Source organism: Salvelinus namaycush, chromosome 7, assembly GCF_016432855.1.
Source record: "Salvelinus namaycush isolate Seneca chromosome 7, SaNama_1.0, whole genome shotgun sequence".
Lineage (NCBI taxonomy): Eukaryota > Metazoa > Chordata > Actinopteri > Salmoniformes > Salmonidae > Salvelinus > Salvelinus namaycush.
The window spans coordinates 22,629,607-22,651,119 of NC_052313.1; the positions used below are offsets into that span (position 1 = coordinate 22,629,607).

Here is a 21,513-nt window from a genome sequence, read left to right on the forward strand (position 1 = left end):
AATTGATTTGCGAATTTTCATCGACATTGGCTTAGATATGAATTTAACATTGAGCTTCAATCAATCCATACTACTGTATATTCGCACCAACCGGCGTATTTTGTCATCAATGACTTATGAAGTATATCCCCCAACAATCTATCTATTACATATAACACTGATGGTAGCTGTATAATGGTTATCTACTGTAGGTCTATCTGACATGGATTTGCTTATCAAATTATCCTATTTTCAAATGCATGCAATCCATTTGTACAACCTATTATTCATAGCCTATGCCTCTGTCTCGCAATATATTTCTATACAGTATACTGTATCTCATTCTATGACCTCTTAAATTGTTCATTATCAATGACGTACAAATCTGTGCTCTACCATTTTGAAACATTCCAATTCAAGTGTGTCCTTTTGGGTGCGAATAGATGTCAAATCTCTCACAAGCCTGACATTTCATTATTTTTTCACATTGATCAAACTACTATTACACTCTAATGTACTATCAATTATCTTCCCATCCATCTTTAAAAGAAGGGGGGGGGGGATAAATAAAACAAGATGTAAATGCCAAAGTGAGGTGTCTTCCTTGACTAATTTCACAGCGCCAGTTGATTTTTAATCGCAGCTCTGTCCGAGTTGACATTTAGGAAATGTCTCAGCAGATTAAAGCACTGAACACCAAAACAAATTAGAGAGAGAAAACACGGGTTGATAAAGTTTAAGGACGTGCTCTACTCAGTCTTTTCAGATGGATGAAACGACTGAAAAGTGATCTTATTCATATTTGGAGAGAAGGTTGCTTAGCAAAAACAACTTGAAGCAGAAGGTACTTTGCTGGGAAACATTTCCACATTTCCGGGAATTTTTCATTTGACCGATTTTGCACTTGGCATAATGTAATTTACAGTTTTTTCAAATGTCATAAAAGTAAGTGAATTATTCAATACATACCGACTGTAGAAATCATCCCTGTAGTAGTCATAGTCAAATTCATAACCACTGGGGATGAGAGAGAGAGAGAGAGAGAGAGAGAGAGAGAGAGAGAGAGAGAGAGAGAGAGAGAGAGAGAGAGAGAGAGAGAGAGAGAGAGAGAAAAGAGAGTGTGTTTAGCATTTAATGTCTACTATAAGCTCTGTCAAATGCTAACATATCAAAACAGAAACCGTTTGATCCAAACAGACATGTAGGTCAAGTCTTAAGGCCACCGCAGACGGAGAAAACCTTCACTAATCTGACATGCGGAGGCCAAAGACTGACTGACAGGAATAAGAGTGGTTTCAGAGTGGTTCTACATTCAAGGCCGCTACCTGTGGATAAACCTAGGAAGGTCACAAGAACTAAGGCACCTCCATCAACAACACATTCGTCAATCTCACGTCAATTGTGAGCTCAGAGTAATCATGAAAATATTAGTACTAACAAAAAATAGAACACATAAGCTACATTTCAGAGAATGATTTTTTTTTTACAACTATTCAGAACAGCAGAGAAGTTCACATTTCTTTTTCACAGGGATAATTTTTAATTAAGATTCATGCAAATGTCATTTCCATTTAGAGCAGCCCAGCGTTGGTTTTGGCTCTCTAATTACCATGTTACATCACGGCTGTTTTGAGCTGTGGTATTAAAATGCAAATGAATGTTTAATGAATTTGTAACATAAAAAACAATGTGCAAATGAATAAATAAGAAAACAAAGAGGCCTAATGTAACAAGCCAATGAATGGGACAACTACAGGTTGACAGGGTGTCAAGGGACCACTATACAACAGTCTGTTAACCATTAGCCATAGTAAATAGACCAATATGGCTGCACATCAGTTATACACTCAGTGGCCAGTTTATTAGGTACACCCATCTAGTCCCGGGTCGGAACCCTATTTGCCTCCAGAACATCCTGAATTCTTCGCCACCACCAGCCTGAACTGTTGACACCAGGCAGGATGGGGCTATGGACTCATGCTGCTTACATAAAGTTAAGTTAAATCCTGACTCCGCCATCAGCATGACGCAACAGGAACTGGGATTCGTCGCACCGGGCAATGTTTTTCCACTCCTCAATTGCCCAGTGTTAGTGACCGCTGGAGCCTCTTCTTCTTGTTTTTAGCTGATAGGAGTGGAACCCAGTGTGGTCGTCTGCTGCAATAGCACATCTGTGACAAGGACCGACAAGTTGTGTGCTCTGAGATGATGTTCTGCACACCACTGTTGTACTGCGCCATTATTTGCCTGTTTGTGTCCCACCTGTTAACATGGCACGATTCTTGCCATTCTCCTTCGACTTCTCTTCAATGGGCTATTTTCACCCACAGGACAGCCGCTGACTGGATGTTTTTTGTTTGTCGCTCCATTCTCGGTATACCCTAGACACTGACATGCGTGAAAAGCCCAGGAGACCGGACGTTTTTGAGATACTGGAACCGGCGCGCCTGGGACCAAAGATCATACCACACTCAAAGTCGCTTAGGTCACTTCTTTTGCCCATTCTAATGTTCAATCGAACCGTGACTGAACGCCTCAATGCTGTCTGCATGCTTTATGTAGCAAGCCACGGCCACGTGACTTACTGTCTGTAGGAGCGAACCATTTTCATGAATGTGGAGGTGTAACTAACAAACTGACCCACTGAGTGTATTATACATTGACAAAAAAATATAGCTTTGATGATCATGAGACGTGTATGGGAGAAAAATTAGGCCATGTGTAATAAAGCCTTCATATTCAACATTTTCTGCATGGAATGCCTCTTATGTTGGATCTGTTTTACTTGACGATTTTAAGAACATGTCAAGAGTCGAATAACTAGTACCTGGGGAGTAAAGTAAATTGGGAAATGAGAATTTACATTTTTACCAAAAGTTTTCCTGGTTCTTATTTTTTGTGCTCTTGAGAAACATGGGCAAACTAAATCCCAAATGGTTAATGATTTAAAACCATATCGATGTCATTGATTTTTTTCCCCCTCACAATCCTAGAGTTAAACCAACACAGAACACTGACCTTTAACAAAATAATGGTGCCAGAGTTCTCATGCAAAGCCAGAGTATCTTTAGCCTAATGTAGCTGCTAACCCCAGTTTTCTATAGGTTCTTGCTGATTCGCCAACTCCTACACATAATTTGAATTTGCATCACTCCTTAGCCTTCACCTGGCACCACACACTAATCCAACTCCTTTACAAGTTGTTACAGTAGGAGAAAGCCTCAGACACACACTTTCGACAGGTTCCTCATCTCTCCATAGCCGAGAGGGAGAGATGAGAGAGGGAGAGATGAGAGAGGGACAGACAGAGTGAGAGAGATCTTTGCGGGTTTACCTGTAAACGGCCGACAGCGGCCGTTTGGAGCCTGGCTTGGGCCGGTACGGTTTGGGCTCCCCTGCCATGTTTATGTCTGTAAAAAACATACAAATAAAAAGCAGTTCTTTACTCAGCTTTTCTTTTTTTCATCCACTCTTTCCTCCCCTCCCTAAAACAGTCAAACACCTAAAGTACCGGCAACTCATGTCAGTACCAATCCTGTCACTTGAAAAACCGTTCCGGCATCTAATCCAATTTAACACTTCAGTGCAGTGTAAATTACTAGAAAAAGTCTGGTTTTTGAAGAACCCTTTTCAGTAAGGGGATGCAAAAATAGCGTCAGACATCATTATTTAGTGTGTAAATTAAATGTTTAACATGTGGTGTACAATGAGGACTGATTTGATGCAACACAGAGCAAGGTTTGTCATCTTCAGTCCTGGGGAGATTCCAATACCTTTAATTGAACAATTCCAGGTAACTTACCATTTCAAATAATATAGTAGTCTATATGCGAATATGTCCGACATCCTCCTTGAAACTTTCCTGCTTGAAGCTCTTTTCTAAAGTGCTCTGAAGATAGCCATAACAACCTTGGTACCAATACGAACCCAGGTGTAAGGGGGAGGGAGAGAATACAGTGTCCTTCATTACTCATTTACAGAATGGGCTTCCTTGGGAGAGAAGAGAACCAACAAGGTAAGGATGCTGTAAAGCGAATGCTCTTTAATTTACAACCATCCATTCTTCGGGTAGAAAATAGATAGTTGAAGGAAAGGACATCAGTTCTTTTCTATTTCTCGTTATCCTCAAGTGTATGACATCAACTATTTCCCTCCCTTTGGTATCCTATTGTCTATGTACTTACTCATGTGCGTATGAGACCGTCACCCTCGAAGGTTTCAACTTATCCGACTCGCTTTATCAGATGTACTGTGATCACAAACACCGAGTGTATAGGCTATTCAAATTGCTATATCAGCAAGGCTTTTACAAGGTCTCCTTCACAACTTCTACCTTCTGTACAATTCATCCCTTTTTATTGCATGTCAAAGATGCTCAAGACCTGTTTGAGCTGCAAGGTCGTTCTGAAATGGCAACACAAGAGAGACAGGAACAGGAAAATACATCACTCCTCACAAAACAAGACCCTCGATGAGAGCTACAGTACAGGATGTTCACCAAAGCCTTTTGTGCCCAACAGAATACCATGTGTATGCACATCTCACTGTTTAAGATGCACTTCCAGTCAGTCCTATCTAAGCAGATGTTAGTTTAAATTATGCATGTGGGCCCGGCTGGGCTCACTCGGGAGCAGCTGAACCTCACTAGTGAGATCATAGCAAGGAGAGGCAGAATAAACGGCGGGAGGATTTTGCAGCCTAGCTTCCCGCCCCTCCGCTCTCCATAGAAATGTGATTATGCCCACGGCTGTTTGTACACTAGCCTGTCAGACATCCTAAAACACCGCCTTGTTCATTTAGAATGTGGGAGAGATAGCGTGTATGTGTGTGTGTGTGTATGGTGGGGATTATCAGTGAGGATGACTTTAATATAATCCTATTACCTTGGTGTGTGTGTGTGTGTGTGTGTGTGTGTGTGTGTGTGTGTGTGTGTGTGTGTGTGTGTGTGTGTGTGTGTGTGTGTGTGTGTGTGTGTGTGTGTGTGACTAAAATAATCATTTTATCTTGGTTGATTTCTTCCACAGTAATGACACAAAAAGATACCAAACATTTTGGGGTAACAGTTAAGTATGTTACTGTGATTGTTTTCAATTACAAATGGTCAAAAGGAAACAAAAATAGCTTCTTGGCAAAGAGCAATTTCTCAAACAAGAATTTAGCTAGGACTGTCTGGGAGTGGTCTGAGTGGGGAGAGGAAAACTGAACATTTGCTGTTACAGGCAGAGAGGTTTGGAACCCTCTTTCTTAAATGGTCTTTTAACTAATTTACCGCATGGTGATGTCACCATGGAAGGCCAAAACTCCATCCCACCAAAACAGGCTGAAATTTCAGGCGGTCTTTTCAAACAGCTCTTACACTAGAAGGGTGTTATCATCACTTTCACAATTTCACAGTACTATTCCAACCTCATAGTGTGGAAATATATATATATATAAAACTGTAGGAACACATGCTCCTTCCATGACATAGACTGACCATGTGAATCCAGGTGAAAGCTATGATCCCTTATTGATGTCACCTGTTAAATCCACCTTAATCATTGTAGATGAAGGGGAGGAGACAGGTTAAAGAAGGATTTTTAAGCCTTGAGACAACTGAGACATGGATTGTGTACGTGTGCCATTCAGAGGATGAACGGGCAAGACAAAGTGCCTTTGATATGTATGGTATGGTAGTAGGTGTCAGGCGCACAGGTTTGAGTGTATCAAGAACTGCAACGCTGCTGTTTTTCAAGCTCAAGTGTTTCCCGTGTGTATCACGAATGGTCCACCACCCAAAGGACATCCAGCCAACTTGGCACAACTGTGGGAAGCATTGGAGTCAACATGGGCCAGCATCCCTGTGGAATGCTTTCGACACCATGCCCGATGAATTGAGGCTGTTCTGAGGGCAAAAGGGGGTGCAACTCAATATTAAGAAGATGTTCTTAATGTTTTGTACACTCATTGTATAAAACAAAGCAAAATCACGTTTTTGACTGCAATAGGCCTTTAAGATCCATTTGAAGTCATGTATGCCCCAGGTGATAACAGGTATAAAGATCAGATACTGTAGTACTTAAGGATAACACAGAGCAATCTCTGCATGGGTTAAACCCCGCACACACAACTTGACACTGTGCCATACAGTACTTCATCCAGCAACCTGACAGTCTGTCTATTGGCATTGGCTCCACTTGGCACTTGCCAGAGGGTTTAGAACAGTTTGACTGGGCTGTCAGGATAAACCTGACTCAGGTGCTAACTCCACTGGAGGAAGGAGATCCATCAATGCTACAGCAACACCATTCGAGAAGCGACAAGGAAAGCGAAGGCTGATCCTAGACCAGCCCTTAGGGCTCTCTCGCTGGAGCATCAGCATAGTACGAGACAGAGACAATGACTTACAATGAATGCAATGAATCAGATTCCCAGGGTCAAGAAGAGGGGAGTTGTCCATGGTGCTGATAAAGTGCAATACAGAGAATATTGCCGCTGTCCGTGGTGCTGATATCAAGCACCACTACTACGGAGAATATGGAGTACTGTCCATGGACTTAAAGCAGACATCCACTCCACTCGGCCAAATCCTAACTTGACATACACACACGCACGCACATTTAATTTGATTTCCCCATTGATTTCAAGGCATGACTATACAAATGTTCAAGTTCTGCTCGCTGGTGTCAAGTTAAGTCTTGACACGTAGAGAGGAAGGGCGCTGTCCATGGTGCTAAATCAGAGCTCCGTGGAGAGGAGGAGGGGGAGAGAACTTGGTGACTTTTGGCTGCAGGAGAAATGAAAGCTTCCCATTCAGACCGGCTTTCACACCGAATCATTCGCAGCATCCACGACGAGAACTAATTCTTCATCTCAATGGCTACATTCAATACTCTGTAATCACTGAACTTGCTGACCACAGTAATATTATACACCTTATACCGGAACACACACACACAATGTTGTTAATGTTGTAAATGACTATTGTAGCTGGAAACGGCTTATTTTTAATGGAATCTCTACATAGGCGTACAGAGGCCCATTATCAGCAACCATCTCTCCTGTGTTCCAATTAACTTTCTTTTGAAACTCGTCAGTCTATTCTTGTTCTGAGAAATGAAGGCTATTCCATGTGAGAATTTGCCAAGAAACTGAATATCTCGTACAACGCTGTGTACTACTCCCTTCACAGAACAGTGCAAATTGGCTCTAACCAGAATAGAAAGAGAAGTGGGAGGCCCCAGTGCACAACTGAGCAAGAGGACAAGTACATTAGAGTGTCTACTTTGAGAAACAGACGCCTCACAAGTCCTCAACTGGCAGCTTCATTAAATAATACCCGCAAAACACCAGTCTCAACGCCAACAGTGAAGAGGCGACTCCGGGATGCTGGCCTTCTAGGCAGAGTTCCTCTGTCCAGTGTCTGTGTTCTTTGACCATCTTAATCTTTTCTTTTTATTGGCCAGTCTAAGATATGGCTTTTTCTTTGCAACTCTGGGTTTTCTAATGATCAATCAGCCTTTTAAAATGATAAACTTGGATTATCTAACACAACGTGCCATTGGAAGACAGGAGTGATGGTTGCTGATAATGGGCCTTTGTACACCTATGTAGATATTCCATAAAAAATCTACCATTTCCAGCTACAATAGTCATTTACAACATTAACAATGTCTACACTGTATTTCTGATAATTTTGATGTTATTTTAATGGACAAAAAAATAGCTTTTCTTTCAAAAACAAGGACATTTCTAAGTGACCACACACTTTTGAACAGTAGTCTGTGTATGTATTCTGTATAACACACACACACACACACACACACACACACACACACACACACACACACACACACACACACACACACACACACACACACACACACACACACACACACACACACACACACACACACACACACACACACACACAAAAACAACTATATTTGTCATTGCACTTGCAGTACATTCACTTCCCTAATCATATGCAGGCCCTACAACATATATGACCCAGGTGGGTGAATAAGTGAAAGCTATACTGTATCTTCTCTGAAAGGATGAATAAGTGAAAGCCATACTGTATCTTCTCTGAAAGGATGAATAAATAAAAGAAGTGGGTACAAGGTGAAATCTATTCGAGAGACACAGAGGCAGGGAAAGAGCGCGAGGGAGCAATCATTTCAGCTTCAGCTGTGTTTTTCTGACAAGTGAACATGCATCCGTGACTCCCTGGGGTACAGAGGCCTGCTTTTTTTATTGGACATATTTGTGCCCCTCACATCTCCCCATAGGAGCGAGAGCTTCACTTAATGCTGAGCCTTACCCGTGTGCCCTTCATATCTGACCTCTGCTGCCAAAGAGAGACTTGCATGTCATGCCTCACTCTCTCCCTTTTCTTATTATCCCTAGAAGCGAGGAATGAATAATACCGTATCAATATGTCAAGGCCTTGACTATAAGCTATGACTGCAACATTTAGTCATACCACCTCACCAACGTAGCCTTTGCACAGATATATACAACTGTGGTAATAGCACTTAGGCATATTAGAGTAAGTACTACTACAAAGTGAGGGATCAAACGAGCTGACGCAATGCCCATAACGGCAGTAGCACATTTTCAAATTACGACCACAATTTAGAAATGGATGGAGGTGCAGCACAGAGGAAAAGAGAGAGAGAGAGAGAGAGAGAGAGAGAGAGAGAGAGAGAGAGAGAGAGAGAGAGAAAAACATACTCATATTGCTGGGAGGGATTCCACCTAAGGCACTGGAGCAGATCTAGAACAAACCCAGTCCAGGCAGTAAGGTCAGACATTCCCCCCCCCCCCCCAACACACGCACACACAGTCAGACAGCTAGAAAGGGCACTTCTCCAGTGCTCTGAGAGGTCAGACCTTCTCTTCACACAGGCACTCTCACATCCACTCTGTAAGACAGTACACACACACACACACACACACACACACACACACACACACACACACACACACACACACACACACACACACACACACACACACACACACACACACACACACACACACACACACACACACACACACACACACACACACACCCTGGGGCTTGAGAAAGGAGCTGGCAGATCACCTCAAGGTCAGAGAGCGAGGGGGCAGAAACCCCGCACCCACTGACAGAGTGGGAGTAGGAGATACAGAATTACTTCAGAGAGGGAGGGTTAATGGAAAAGAAAGTGGGTGAGTGGAGGGAGAAAATGAGTGAGTAAGGAGGGAAGAGACCAAGATAGAAAGTTTCACAGCCTCACCTTTAAGAAAAATGCTTCAGTATTGGCTTGACATTGGGCAGTGACTCAATGGAATGAGCTCCATTGAATGCGGTCTCGCTATATATTACAGTCACATCTCATCTCCGACAGTTGTCCCGGCCAGACATTAGACTGAGTCATCCTAGGCTACCATCTGTTTTACAGCTCCACGGTAAACACATAGATAAAATCAGACCTACAGTGCATCAGACTCTTACAACAGCATCTCTTGATTAATCACAGTGTCGATGCTTCTGCCTGGTCTGAAAGCATCCCAGGCGCTTCTTGATCCGGCGTGACTGCTGATCTCTCTCTCTCTCTCTCTCTCTCTCTCTCTCTCTGCCTGCAGCTGTGGATCCCTGACCTGATTAACCGGTCGTGCTACTTTGTCCCGGACCTGCTGTTTTGACTCTCTCTCTGTCTTTCTCTCTCTCTCATTGAAAAACACATCCCTTACATCTCCCTCAAACAGACGCAGACTCTGTATCTCCGAATACTGGCGTTTCCTAATACATCTTTGTCAAATTGACCATGCACCCTCCCTCCTCCCCCCCCTCCTAGCCTTGCTGTCTCTTTGACAAGATAAACCTTAAAGGGAGCGAGGGAGAAAGAGAGTTGTCTGCTGCCGCCAATCTTGCTTCCGTCTTAATTAATTGAACGAAGTAACCTATTATGGAAAGCGAGAAACGGCGGGAGGGAAGAAAAAAAGAACAGAGGAGCAGAGGAGGAGAGGAGGAGACGTGCTTGTGATGGACGTGAGGCGAGGCGGGAGAGCTGGCAGCGTTTAGTAGAATAGATTGTTGTCAGACCACCCAGTGGCCAACCCACACAGCTCATCAGAAGTTTGTTTTTAAGATGGGTTGAAATAGCTTTCTAACCGAGACTGTGCTGCTTAGACTTGAGAGAGTAGGTAAGGAGAAAGATGAGGAGGAGGGAGGTTATGGTGAAGTTGTTCAGTGTAATGCTCAGTGAAAAGACGGCACATTGTCTTCAGTATAAATAACTGTGGGAAGAACATTGTCTGACTCAAACTGCCTTTGATTCTTGCTGGTGTTCCCGTTGACATTTTTGCTGCCTTTTACATTAAAAAAAATATATATTTTCCATCTATAGAAAATAAATCTCTAGCCTCTTATATAAACAATGTTGAACACCGGAATTACCTAATGTACTAGGTTTTATTATGTCATACGTGGGTGAGGTACAAAGAATGTGAATTGTTGATGCAGAGAAAGAAGATGTATACTAGCACTTAGAGAAAAGGCCTGAGAACACTTATTATGCTCAAGATCCGACAGAATAGCTACCACAAAGAGATTACCTGAAACAGCTGTCTAGTTGGCTAATATCATTCTGATTCCCTCTGGCCAAATCAAGCTGACACACGAAGGTGAAATTGGTGGCAGATTCGGTTAATTGTTTGCGGCAAATATTTCAATATAACAGGCAGGAGTGAGTACACAATCGTTTGATTTGATTTTTGTATTGGATGTATCTACCGACGGCCTGTATTTGTCCGGAAAGATACATCCGTTGTTTTGTTAATGTTTTACTCTGCCTGCAAACACGCTGGATGACTCAGAAACCATTGAATCGTCCAGCGGATGATTGACGAGAGATACTTACGAGCTCAAAGACACGTCGCAGGTTTCAGAGGATTCAAGCACTGTTAAGGACAACACACCCAATCAACAAAACAAACCAAAGCCAAGTTGGCCAAGCGGTATCAACGATGGCATCAAACCATCCCCAAGCAGGAGGGCGCGCGTGGGGAGTGAGGAGAGGTTTCTTGATATGGACGTTGACTTGCTAAAATCCATCAATGAAAGGCTTGCCAAACTTGATATCTTGGATATACTACGAGAGGACATCAATGCATTATGTGCCAGTCTAGAAATCAGCCAATGGCAGATTGATGAGAACACGGAGCTGAAAGGTACTATGGACTCTATTCATGGCAAGGTGGAGGTGGTGCAAAGGGAGAACAAACAACTTAAAGAAACCTTGCTTGATGTACAGTGTCGATCAATGCGAGACAATCTCATATTTTCAGGGATACCGGTGAATGACAACAGCAGAAGCTGTGAGGACACTGTCCGACACTGTTAACTCAACTGAAACTGCTCACAGATGTCGTGTGTAATGCCACATTCTCCAGAGTCCATAGAATGGGTAAGGTCTCTGGAAATAGGCCTCGGGCTATTATTGCATGTTTTGAACATTTTAAGCAAAAGGTAATGGAGAAGAGCAGGGGCAGTGAACTCAGGAACACTGATTTTGGAATTAATGATTTTTTCCCCCCGGAGATCAATGAAAGGAGAAAAAAACTGTATCCCATCATGAAAGAAAATCGTTGCCTGAACCAACGAGTCTCCTTGGTGATGGATACACTTTACATCAACGGCCAATTGTATTGGGACACCAGAGTAACTCCCTGGATATTGTAATCCAATGTTCAAATCTGAGTTTGTGTGTTGTAGTGTATCATGACAACTTCAACTATAACAAATCTTTACTTGACAAGAAAGGGCTGCATATAGCTCAGGTTAATGTATGTAGCCTCCCTAACAACATACATGAGGTTTATAACTTGGTCAACATAAATAATATTCATTTTGGCTTTGACCGAAACGCATTTGGATACATCTGTAAATGATGGGCAAATTAACATTCATGGATATAGTCTACTGAGAAGGGACAGGAATAGTGGGGGTGTAGCACTGTACATTCAGAATCATATACCTTTTAAGTGGAGGGGACCTTAATGTATGTCAAATAGAGGCACTATGGGCTCAAGTACATCTGCCTTACCAGGTACCCATATTGGTAGGATGTATGTATTGATCTCCTAGCTCTAGTCTAAGGTGTCCTATCTGGATGACTTATACGCTGGGTTTGACCAGGCCAAAGATAGTAACAGAGATGTACTTATCTTGGGTGATTTTAATATAAATTAGAAGGATCATAATAATTCAAAGATAACTAAATTAATGAGGCATGCAGAGAGCGGTGGTTTGAAACAAATAGTAGATCATCAACTAAGTTAGGTCACCGTTCGGACACGTGCATTGATCTGATCTTCTGTAATATACCATTGCAATGCTTAAAAGCCAGATCAATGCCAGTGGGCTGGACAGACCATAATATTGTGACCATAACCATAAACACCAAGGTTCCAAAGAAACCCCTGAGGATTGTGGTCAAGAGAAATGTTAAAACATTTAATCATGAGCTACTTCAAAAGGATTTGGCTGCTGTACCCTGGGAGCTGATTTATCTAGAGGATGATTTAAATCACGCTACAGAATGTTTTATTGATTTGCTCACTGAGGTAATGGACCATCATGCCCCAGTAAGAAAGAGTACAGTTGGGGCTCGTCTATCTCCATGGATTGATGATGAACTGGGTGAGGCATTTTCGCAAAGAAATATGGCAAAAGACTTCTCAGCTAAATCTAAACTAGAAGTTGATTAACAGAATTGTAGAACACTACGTAATTATGCAGTTAAATTAATTTGTAAGAAAAAAAATGTTATTTTACAAAAATGCTTTTATTGATGGTAAAAACTATTCTAAAAAGGTATGGAATACAGTAAAGGGCTATCTCATCATGCCCATCTAGAGCAGAGATTGACGGGAGAACAATAACAAAACAAGCTGATAATGCCAATCATTTTGCGGACACCCATTCTTCCAAACAAGCTATTGTCCAATTGATTGATGATCATATTATGAGCAAAAAAAAACAGCCCTTTTAGTCTACAAATGGTGTCAGTAAAGGAGGTGTTAAACCTATTGTAGTCATTACCCAATGGTAAATCTACAGGTTATGATCTTATGGACAATTCTTTGCTTCACTATGCTGCTCCACAGATTGTAGCTCCACTGAAATACATATTTAGTTGGTTACTGGAAAAGGGGACATTTCCAAATGTACGGAAGCATGCTAAACTGTGTCCAATCCTGAAAGACAGCAAATAACCCATTACGCCTGCCAATAGTCGACCAATTAGTCTACTCCCATCACTCAGTAAGATATCGGAGGGTATTGTGAGTAGAAAAAACATTCCACTAGCACTGCAGTGGTTGACATGACTGACCAGTGGCTCAATGCTATAGATAATGGTATATTTTTGGTGTACTATTTTTTGATTTTAGTGCAGAATTTGATTCAGTGGATCATGAAATAATTTTGACAAAATGATTACATTATGGTTTAAGGAGGCAGCACTGAATCGGGTAAAGTCATATCTAACTGACAGGAAACAGTCCACCTATATCAATGGGTCAGTTTCTTCCCCTCATGCTTTAAACTGTGGAATACCGCAGGGCAGCTGCCTTGGGCCACTTCTTTACTTAATATATACCAACGGGCGTCCTTATGCCTTATCTGAAACTCAAGCTACTATATTTGCAGATGATACTACAATTTATACAGCAAGACAATCGGTACAATAGGTACAGCAAACTCTACAAGTAGATCTGGGAAATATCAGGGAGTGGGTTTGTCGGAACAAACGCGCTTTGAACACCAAGAAAACCAAGGTTATGTTGGTCTGTTTCACCAGGAACAATTAAGTATGGGGGGGGAGTACGAACTGCGGAAGTGGCAAAAACCAAACTACTAGGGGTGCAGCTAGACAACTGCTTATCATGGTCATCTCAAATAACTAACCTCTGTAAAAAAAGATACATATTAAAACGGCATGCATGATCAGAAGGATAGCTAAATATTTACCAGGAAAGATTCTTAAGCAAATAACACAAGCATTAATTGGGAGTCAGGTGAACTACTGTTCTGTGATCTGGGGAAATGCATCAGCAAGTGAACTTAGGAGGCTGCAGATTGCACAGAACAAAGCAGCAAGGATTGTTTTAAGGTGGATATATGGTTCTTCTGTTGTAGTCATGCAAAATGTGCTTGGTTGGTCATCAATCAACAAGATAATTGAAAAAAAAAACATGCTTATTTTATTTCACAATGTATACCACTTATAACAACCCAACTCCATTCACAACAATATTCAGTTGGTAAGAGACAGACATTCAATAAATACTAAGAATAGGTTGTCCACCATCTATGTGCTTTCCAGACAGAAAAGAGAAATAGGCAAAATAACATTTCGATTCAGAGCAATAAAGAAATGTAATAATTTATCTCAGTAAACCAGAAGCCTTTCAACATATCAATTCAAACGATACTTTAGAAGCATTTAAATATAATACATTGGAAGGTTGTGCAGGACTATGGTAGATGAAGGAATCAATCTATCTTTTCAAACTGTTAGAGTATTTACCTGGTCAATATGTCAGTGTATTATGTCTGTTTGTAACAGTGTGTTTTATGTGAAAATGTGATCGTATTATAAATTGTATTTGAATGTTTAAGGACTCTTGGAAGATTAGTCCAAATGAGGACTAAAAGAGATCCTAATAAAATCAAATAAAAATGTCTGCCTTTAACATCACTGCCTGTTCCTCAGACAAATAAAGACTTCATGTACACTGGTTTGGTTGCAATACAGACATCACTTTTCCTTCCCTCCAGTCGGAGACACTATTATTATCCCTTCCCTTTCCTAGAGCAGTGCGGCCTTCAACCGAGGTCACATATAGAAAGCGTCGCCCATCTTGCCAAAACCATTTACGCTGTCCTTTGTCACTTGAACACTTCCGTCTCTTTTCTCCTCTTTGCTGGCTCAATGCCAGACCTTTCAACAGAGAGCCTACCTGTTTACTAATCAGGGCTGGCTACTGAAGAGGGTAACAGTGGGGAAAGGCTACATGCAGCCCGAGGTTACACTGTGATTTCATTACACAGTAAAACACTTGGCTGCCATTGAGGCTTGAGCACTCTGCATATCAAGGTGTTTTCCTGTAGACCTCCGCAAATCAAACAGAACAAGGAAATTCATTAAAAACCACATTAAAGTAAAACAGTGAGTCTGTCTGTCTGTCCCTCTTTTAACTAAGCAGGGTTATGCAAACAGTATGTCTCTGGATAATTAATAGTGTGCACAGTATATTTGTATGGTCCTGTGTGCATTATGGTATGCAGGTTGCTCATCCAGTTTATTTTCTGTGTAACGTCTACAATGCTGTTCTTTGCACGAGTTGGCCTTATTGCACGATGCGAAAACATGTCAGTTTGTAATTATTATCAGTATCTGCCGTCAAATATTGCTAAACAGTATTGGCCTAGAATTTCATTATCAGTGCATTGAGTGTATCCCTAGCCATATTCAATCAAAATTACACTGAACAAAAATATAAACGCAACATGCAACAATTTCAAAGATTTTACTGAGCTACAGTTCATAGAGGGAAATCAGTACATTTATAATAAATTCATTAGGCCCTAATCTATGGATTTCGCTTGACTGGGAATACAGATACAGTTGAAGTCGGAGGTTTACATACACCTTAGACAAATACATTTAAACTTAGTTTTTCACAATTCCTGACATTTAATCCAAGTAAAAATGTTCTGTTTTAGGTCAATTAGGATCCCCACTTTATTTTAAGAAAGTGAAATGTCAGAAAAAAAAGTATAGAGAATGATTTATTTCAGCTTTTATTTCTTTCATCACATTCCCAGTGGGTCAGAAGTTTACATACACTCAATTAGCATTTGGTAGCATTGCCTTTAAATTGTTTAACTTGGGTCAAATGTTTCGGGTAGCCTTCCACAAGCTTCCCACAATAAGTTGGGTGAATTTTTGCCAATTGCTCCTGACAGAGCTGTTGTAACTGAGTCAGGTTTGTAAGGCCTCCTTGCTCGCACACGCTTTTTCAGTTCTGCCCACAAACGTTCTATAGGATTGAGGTCAGGGCTTTGTGATGGTCACTCCAATACCTTGACTTTGTTGTCCTTAAGCCATTTTGCCACAACTTTAGAAGTATGCTTTCGGTCATTGTCCATTTGGAAGACCCATTTGCGACCAAGCTTTAACTTCCTGACTGATGTCTTGAGATGTTGCTTCAATATATCCACATAATTTTCCTACCTCATGATGTCATCTATTTTTGTGAAGTGCACCAGTCCCTCCTACAGAAAAGCACCCCCACAACATGATGCTGCCACCCCCGTGCTTCACTGTTGCGATGTGTTCTTCAGCTTGCAAGTCTCCCCCTTCTTCCTCCAAACATAACGATGGTCATTATGGCCAAACAGTTCTATTTTTGTTTCTTCAGACCAGTGGACATTTCTCCAAAAAGTACAATCTTTGTCCCCGTGTGCAGTTGCAAAACGTAGTCCGGCTTTTTAATGGCGGTTTTGGAGCAGTGGCCTCTTCCTTGCTGAGTGGCCTTTCAGGTTATGTCGACATAGGATTCGTTTTACTGTGGATAGAGATACCTTTGTACCTGTTTCCTCCAGCATCTTCACAAGGTCCTTTGCTGTTGTTCTGGGATTGATTTGCACTTTTCGCACCAAAGTACGTTCATCTTTAAGAGACAGAACACATCTCCTACCTGAGCGGTATGACAACTGCGTGGTCCCGTGGTGTTTATACTTGCATACTATTGTTTGTACAGATGACCATGGTACCTTCAGGCGTATGGAAATTGCTCACAAGGATGAAGCAGACTTGTGGAGGTCTACAATTTGTTTTCTGAGTTCTTGGCTGATTTCTTTTGATTTTCCCATGATGTCAAGCAAAGAGGCACTGAGTTTGAAGGTAGGCCTTGAAATACATCCACAGATACACTTCCAATTGACTCAAACGATGTCAATTAGCCTATCAGATGCTTCTAAAGCCATTACATTATTTTCTGGAATTTTTCAAGCTGTTTAAAGGCACAGTCAACTTAGTGTATGTAAACTTCTGACCCACTGGAATTGTGATACAGTGAATTTTAAGTTAAATAATCTGTCTGTAAACAACTGTAAACAATTGTAGGAAAAATGACTTGTGTCATGCACAAAGTAGATGTCCAAACCTCCAACAAGAAATTTGTGGAGTGGTTGAAAAACGAGTTTTAATGACTCCAACCTAAGTGTATGTAAACTTCCGACTTCAACTGTATCCATATGTTGGTCACAGATACCTTAAAAAAAGATAGGAGAGTAGATCAGAAAACCAGTGACCACCATTTGCCTCATGCATCTCCTTCACATAGAGTTGATCAGGCTGTTGATTGTGGGCTGTGGAATGTTGTCCCACTCCTTTTCATTGGCTGTGTGAAGTTTCTGGAAATTGGCGGGAACAGGAACACGTTGTCGTACACGTCGATCCAGAGCATCCCAAACATGCTCAATGGATGACGTGTCTGGTGAATATGCAGGCCATGGAAGAACTGGGACATTTTCAGCTTCCACGAATTGTGTACAGACTGTTGCAACATGGGGCCGTGCATTATCATGCTGAAACATGAGGTGATGGCAGTGGATGAATGGCATAACAATGGGCCTCAGGATCTCGTCACAGAATCTCTGTATTCAAATTGCAATTGTGTCCGCTGTCCGTAGCTTATGCCTGCCCATACCATAACCCCACCACCACCATGGGGCACTCTGTTCAGAACATTGACATCAGCAAACCGCTCGCCCACACAACACCATACACGCAGTCTGCCATCTGCCCGGTACAGTTGAAGCCGGAATTCATCTGTGAAGAGCACACTTCTCCAGCGTGCCAGTGGCCATCGAAGGTGAGCATTTGCCCACTGAAGTCAGTTACGACGCCGAACTGCAGTCAGGTCAAGACCCTGGTGAGGACGACGAGCACACAGATGAGCTTACCTGAGACGGTTTCTGACAGTTTGTGCAAAAATTATTTGGTTGTGCAAACCCACAGTTTCATCAGCTGTCTGAGTGGCTGGTCTCAGACAATCCCGCAGGTGAAGAAGCCAGATGTGAAGGTACTGGGCTGGTGTGGTTACACGTGGTCTGCGGTTGTGAGGCCAGTTGGACGTACTACCAAATTCTCTAAAACGACATTGCTTGTGGTAGAGAAGTTAACATTACATTCTCTGGCAACATTCCTGCAGTCAGCATGCCAATTGCACGCTCCCTCAAAACTTGAGATATCTGAGGCAAAACTGCACATTTTAGTGGCCTTTTTTTGTCCCCAGCACAAGGTGCACCTGTGTAATGATCATGCTGCTAAATCAGCTTCTTGATATGCCACACCTGTCAAGAGTATGAATTATCTTGGCGAAGGAGAAATGCTCACTAACAGGGATGTAAACAAATTTGTACACACCATCTGAGAGAAATAAGGTTTTTTGTGTGTATGGAACATTTCTGGGATGTTTTATTTCAGCTCATGAAACATGGGACAACACTTTACATTAGGGCTGCCCAACCCTCTTCCTGGAGATCTACCATCCCGTGGGTTTTCAGTCCAATCCTAATTCAACACACCTTCTTCTACTAATTAGCTGCTCAACAAGACCTTAACTAGCTGAATCAGAACTGCTAAATTAGGGTTGGACTGAAAACTTACAGGACAGTAGATCTCCAGGAAGAGGGTTGGGCAGCCCTGCTTTACATGTTGTGTTTATATTTTTGTTTAGTATTGTAACCTGTTTTTCTTGGCTATAAACCATAAATAGTTTTAACATGGAACAGATGTTAAATGCTTGGCAGAGTTTCTTATCTCTTGTGCATAAGTGACTTGTCCATTCAGTGGAAAATGCATGGACTTTATATGACACCTTTTTCCATTACAGTGAACAGAACACAGAGCCCTTAGTCTCATTCCCCTGTCCCAGTTAGTCTCTGAAGCTCTACACTATGAGTACCACATAGTCTAAATGGATCAACTCCAAATCCATGGCCCTCAGGGACCGGAATAACAGATAAGGGAAAAGGTATCCCGGTGAGATAGCACTTTGATATGAACTGTGAAATCAAGCGAGCTGGCTACCTTCCATTCCGTAAACAATGATGCACTTCGTTAAAAAGCCGAGAAATCAGGCTTGAACCATATTCCCCTTCAGAGACTGATAAATATTGCAGTGTGCAAGGCCCTAGCGGGATATGAACCTAATTAGCTTAAAGGCTTGTGATAATTTGATTGTGAGCAATGAGGCGTGTAGGAGAAAACAAATATGAACACATTTTAGAACGGGTTTTCCCTTTGATATTCTGTGGTTTGAAATACATGTAATCATGATAGGCCATGATAACCAGGTTACCACTACAAATGTATATCTCTCTACCGCAACTCTCTGACTGCCTAGTATGAACTCTAAAAATAGGCCGTCACTAGCTAACTCTGGTGTCAAACGTATGACAAAGATCTCTTTGAACAGGGCTGACATCACAACACCTTGCACTTCTCTGTACATGTATATTTCATTTCGAGACAGGAATAAAGAGCATATGTAATAATAACACAGATATACAGTGTCAGTTAATAAAAGTACGGTAGGAACATAACATCTAAGTACTGACAAGCTATGGGAGAACCTCAAATCGAAAAGGTTGCTGGTTTGTCTGTTTGTTGTCAATATCAAGTTATTCCTTGTTGCCCTAAAAAATCTGAAAGTGCTCTTGCTACCAAGTAAGTAGAACATCTGACATATATTATACAGTATGAGCCATTTTCTTCAGTGTTGAACATATTGTTGTGGCAACCACGAGTCGTTTACATATCCATTAACTTCTCACATTAGACCTAATACAAGAAAATGTCAGTCACACAAGCCTGTTGCTCTACATAGCTGGTGGATTTCCTATGGGGTTTCACACAAATCAGACCTCATTATAAAGTTTAACATGTGAACTAGAAGCTGGCAGTCATTCTTGCACCAGAATGTGTGTGTACATTTTTGCCAGTCATTCTTGCACACGATATGTGTGTGTATGTGACTAATTATTGGTGTTTGCCCTGGAGACTGTCCACCCACACACACACACTGCTGGCGGTGAGACAGGTGGAGAGGCAGTAGTCAGTGTGTATATGGAGACTGGAGAGGTGCTGGGGGACAAAAGTAGTATAATATGTCAGCCAACTTCATCAAACAGAGAACCTCATTAGACCCATGCTGACAGACACCTAACATGTCCAGGACGAGCGCGATCTCTGTTTCACTAGTGACACTTTTCAGGCTTACATCCTTGAGTTGAGTGTCTCTAGGGAGATGTCATAGTCCCCAAATCCAGAACAAATTCAAGCATACAGTATTATAGAGAGCCCTTATTGCATGGAACTTCCTTCCATCTCATATTGCTCAAATAAACAGCAAACCTGGTTTCAAAAAACAGATAAATCAACACCTCACGGTACAATGCCTCTCCCCTATTTGACCTAGATAGTGTGTGTATACATTGACATGTAGTCTACATGTGCCTTTAAAACAAAAATGATGTAGTTCTGTCCTTGAGCTGTTCTTGTCTATTGATGTTCTGCATTATGTAATGTTTTATGTTTTGTGTGGACCCCTGGAAGAGTAGCTGCTGCTTTTGCAACAGCTAATGGGGATCCTAATAAAATACCAAAATACCAAGGTCTAAGCACTAAGACTGGGAGCACTTGGAAGTTATAGGCCTGCCTTAAAGGGATAGTTCACCCAGATTACAAAATAGCACATTGGTTTCCTTACCTTGAAAGCAGTCTATGGACAAGGTATGACAGCAATCCCTGCTTTGGTTTATTTCCCTGGCTTTTTTCCCAAATGCTAATGTTTTAGCATTTGTGGAACAAATCTCATTTAAGACATGGGACTGATATTACCATTTTTCATGGCCAAATCATCTGAAAGTATCTAAAATACAAAAAAAAAAATCTAATCAAAGTCACTTATAGATGATGTGAATATGATGTGCAAAAAATTCTATGAATTAGATTTGAATGATTTCCCATGACTTAAACGGGATGTGTGCCACAAATGCATTTTGGAAACCATGCCAGGGAAACTAAACCAAAGCATGGATTGTTGTCATATCTAGCTATCACACTTTGAACAGAATCTATTGCAGTAAACATAAAAAAATACACTTCCCCCAATACATTTCTTTCCAGGCTAAGGAAACCAATATGTCATTTTGTAATTTGGGCGAACTATCCCTTTAACCATCAATGCAAGGAAGGATCTGCTATGGTGGCAGATGTAGACGAAGATACAGTAATATGCTGCTGCTGTATGCTATAAGGTTTGTTTAGGCGATATTACACAGAACTAATTTAGGCCCTTGGCTTGACACAGGGTGCTATTAAGGATCTTAGTGCTGCCACTCTTTGCCATGTTTCTATCGTTCCATCCCACTTCCTCTCTGTCAGGGCAAGACAGACAGAACACAGATAACATCTGCAGAGGTTT

The 21,513-nt window shown here is 41.6% G+C and overlaps 1 protein-coding gene across 1 annotated transcript in view; it reads right to left on the reverse strand.

Annotated features, from left to right (window-relative positions):
- The window catches only part of LOC120050392 (RNA-binding Raly-like protein), an 83,054-nt gene that overhangs the window by 20,672 nt on the left and 40,869 nt on the right, over window positions 1-21,513 (reverse strand). The window contains exons 2-3 of the mRNA XM_038996980.1: window positions 3,314-3,389; window positions 949-996 (exon numbers count right to left, since the gene is read on the reverse strand). Of these exons, the coding sequence (XP_038852908.1) occupies window positions 949-996; window positions 3,314-3,389 (124 nt within the window). The remainder of the gene's footprint in view (window positions 1-948; window positions 997-3,313; window positions 3,390-21,513) is intronic.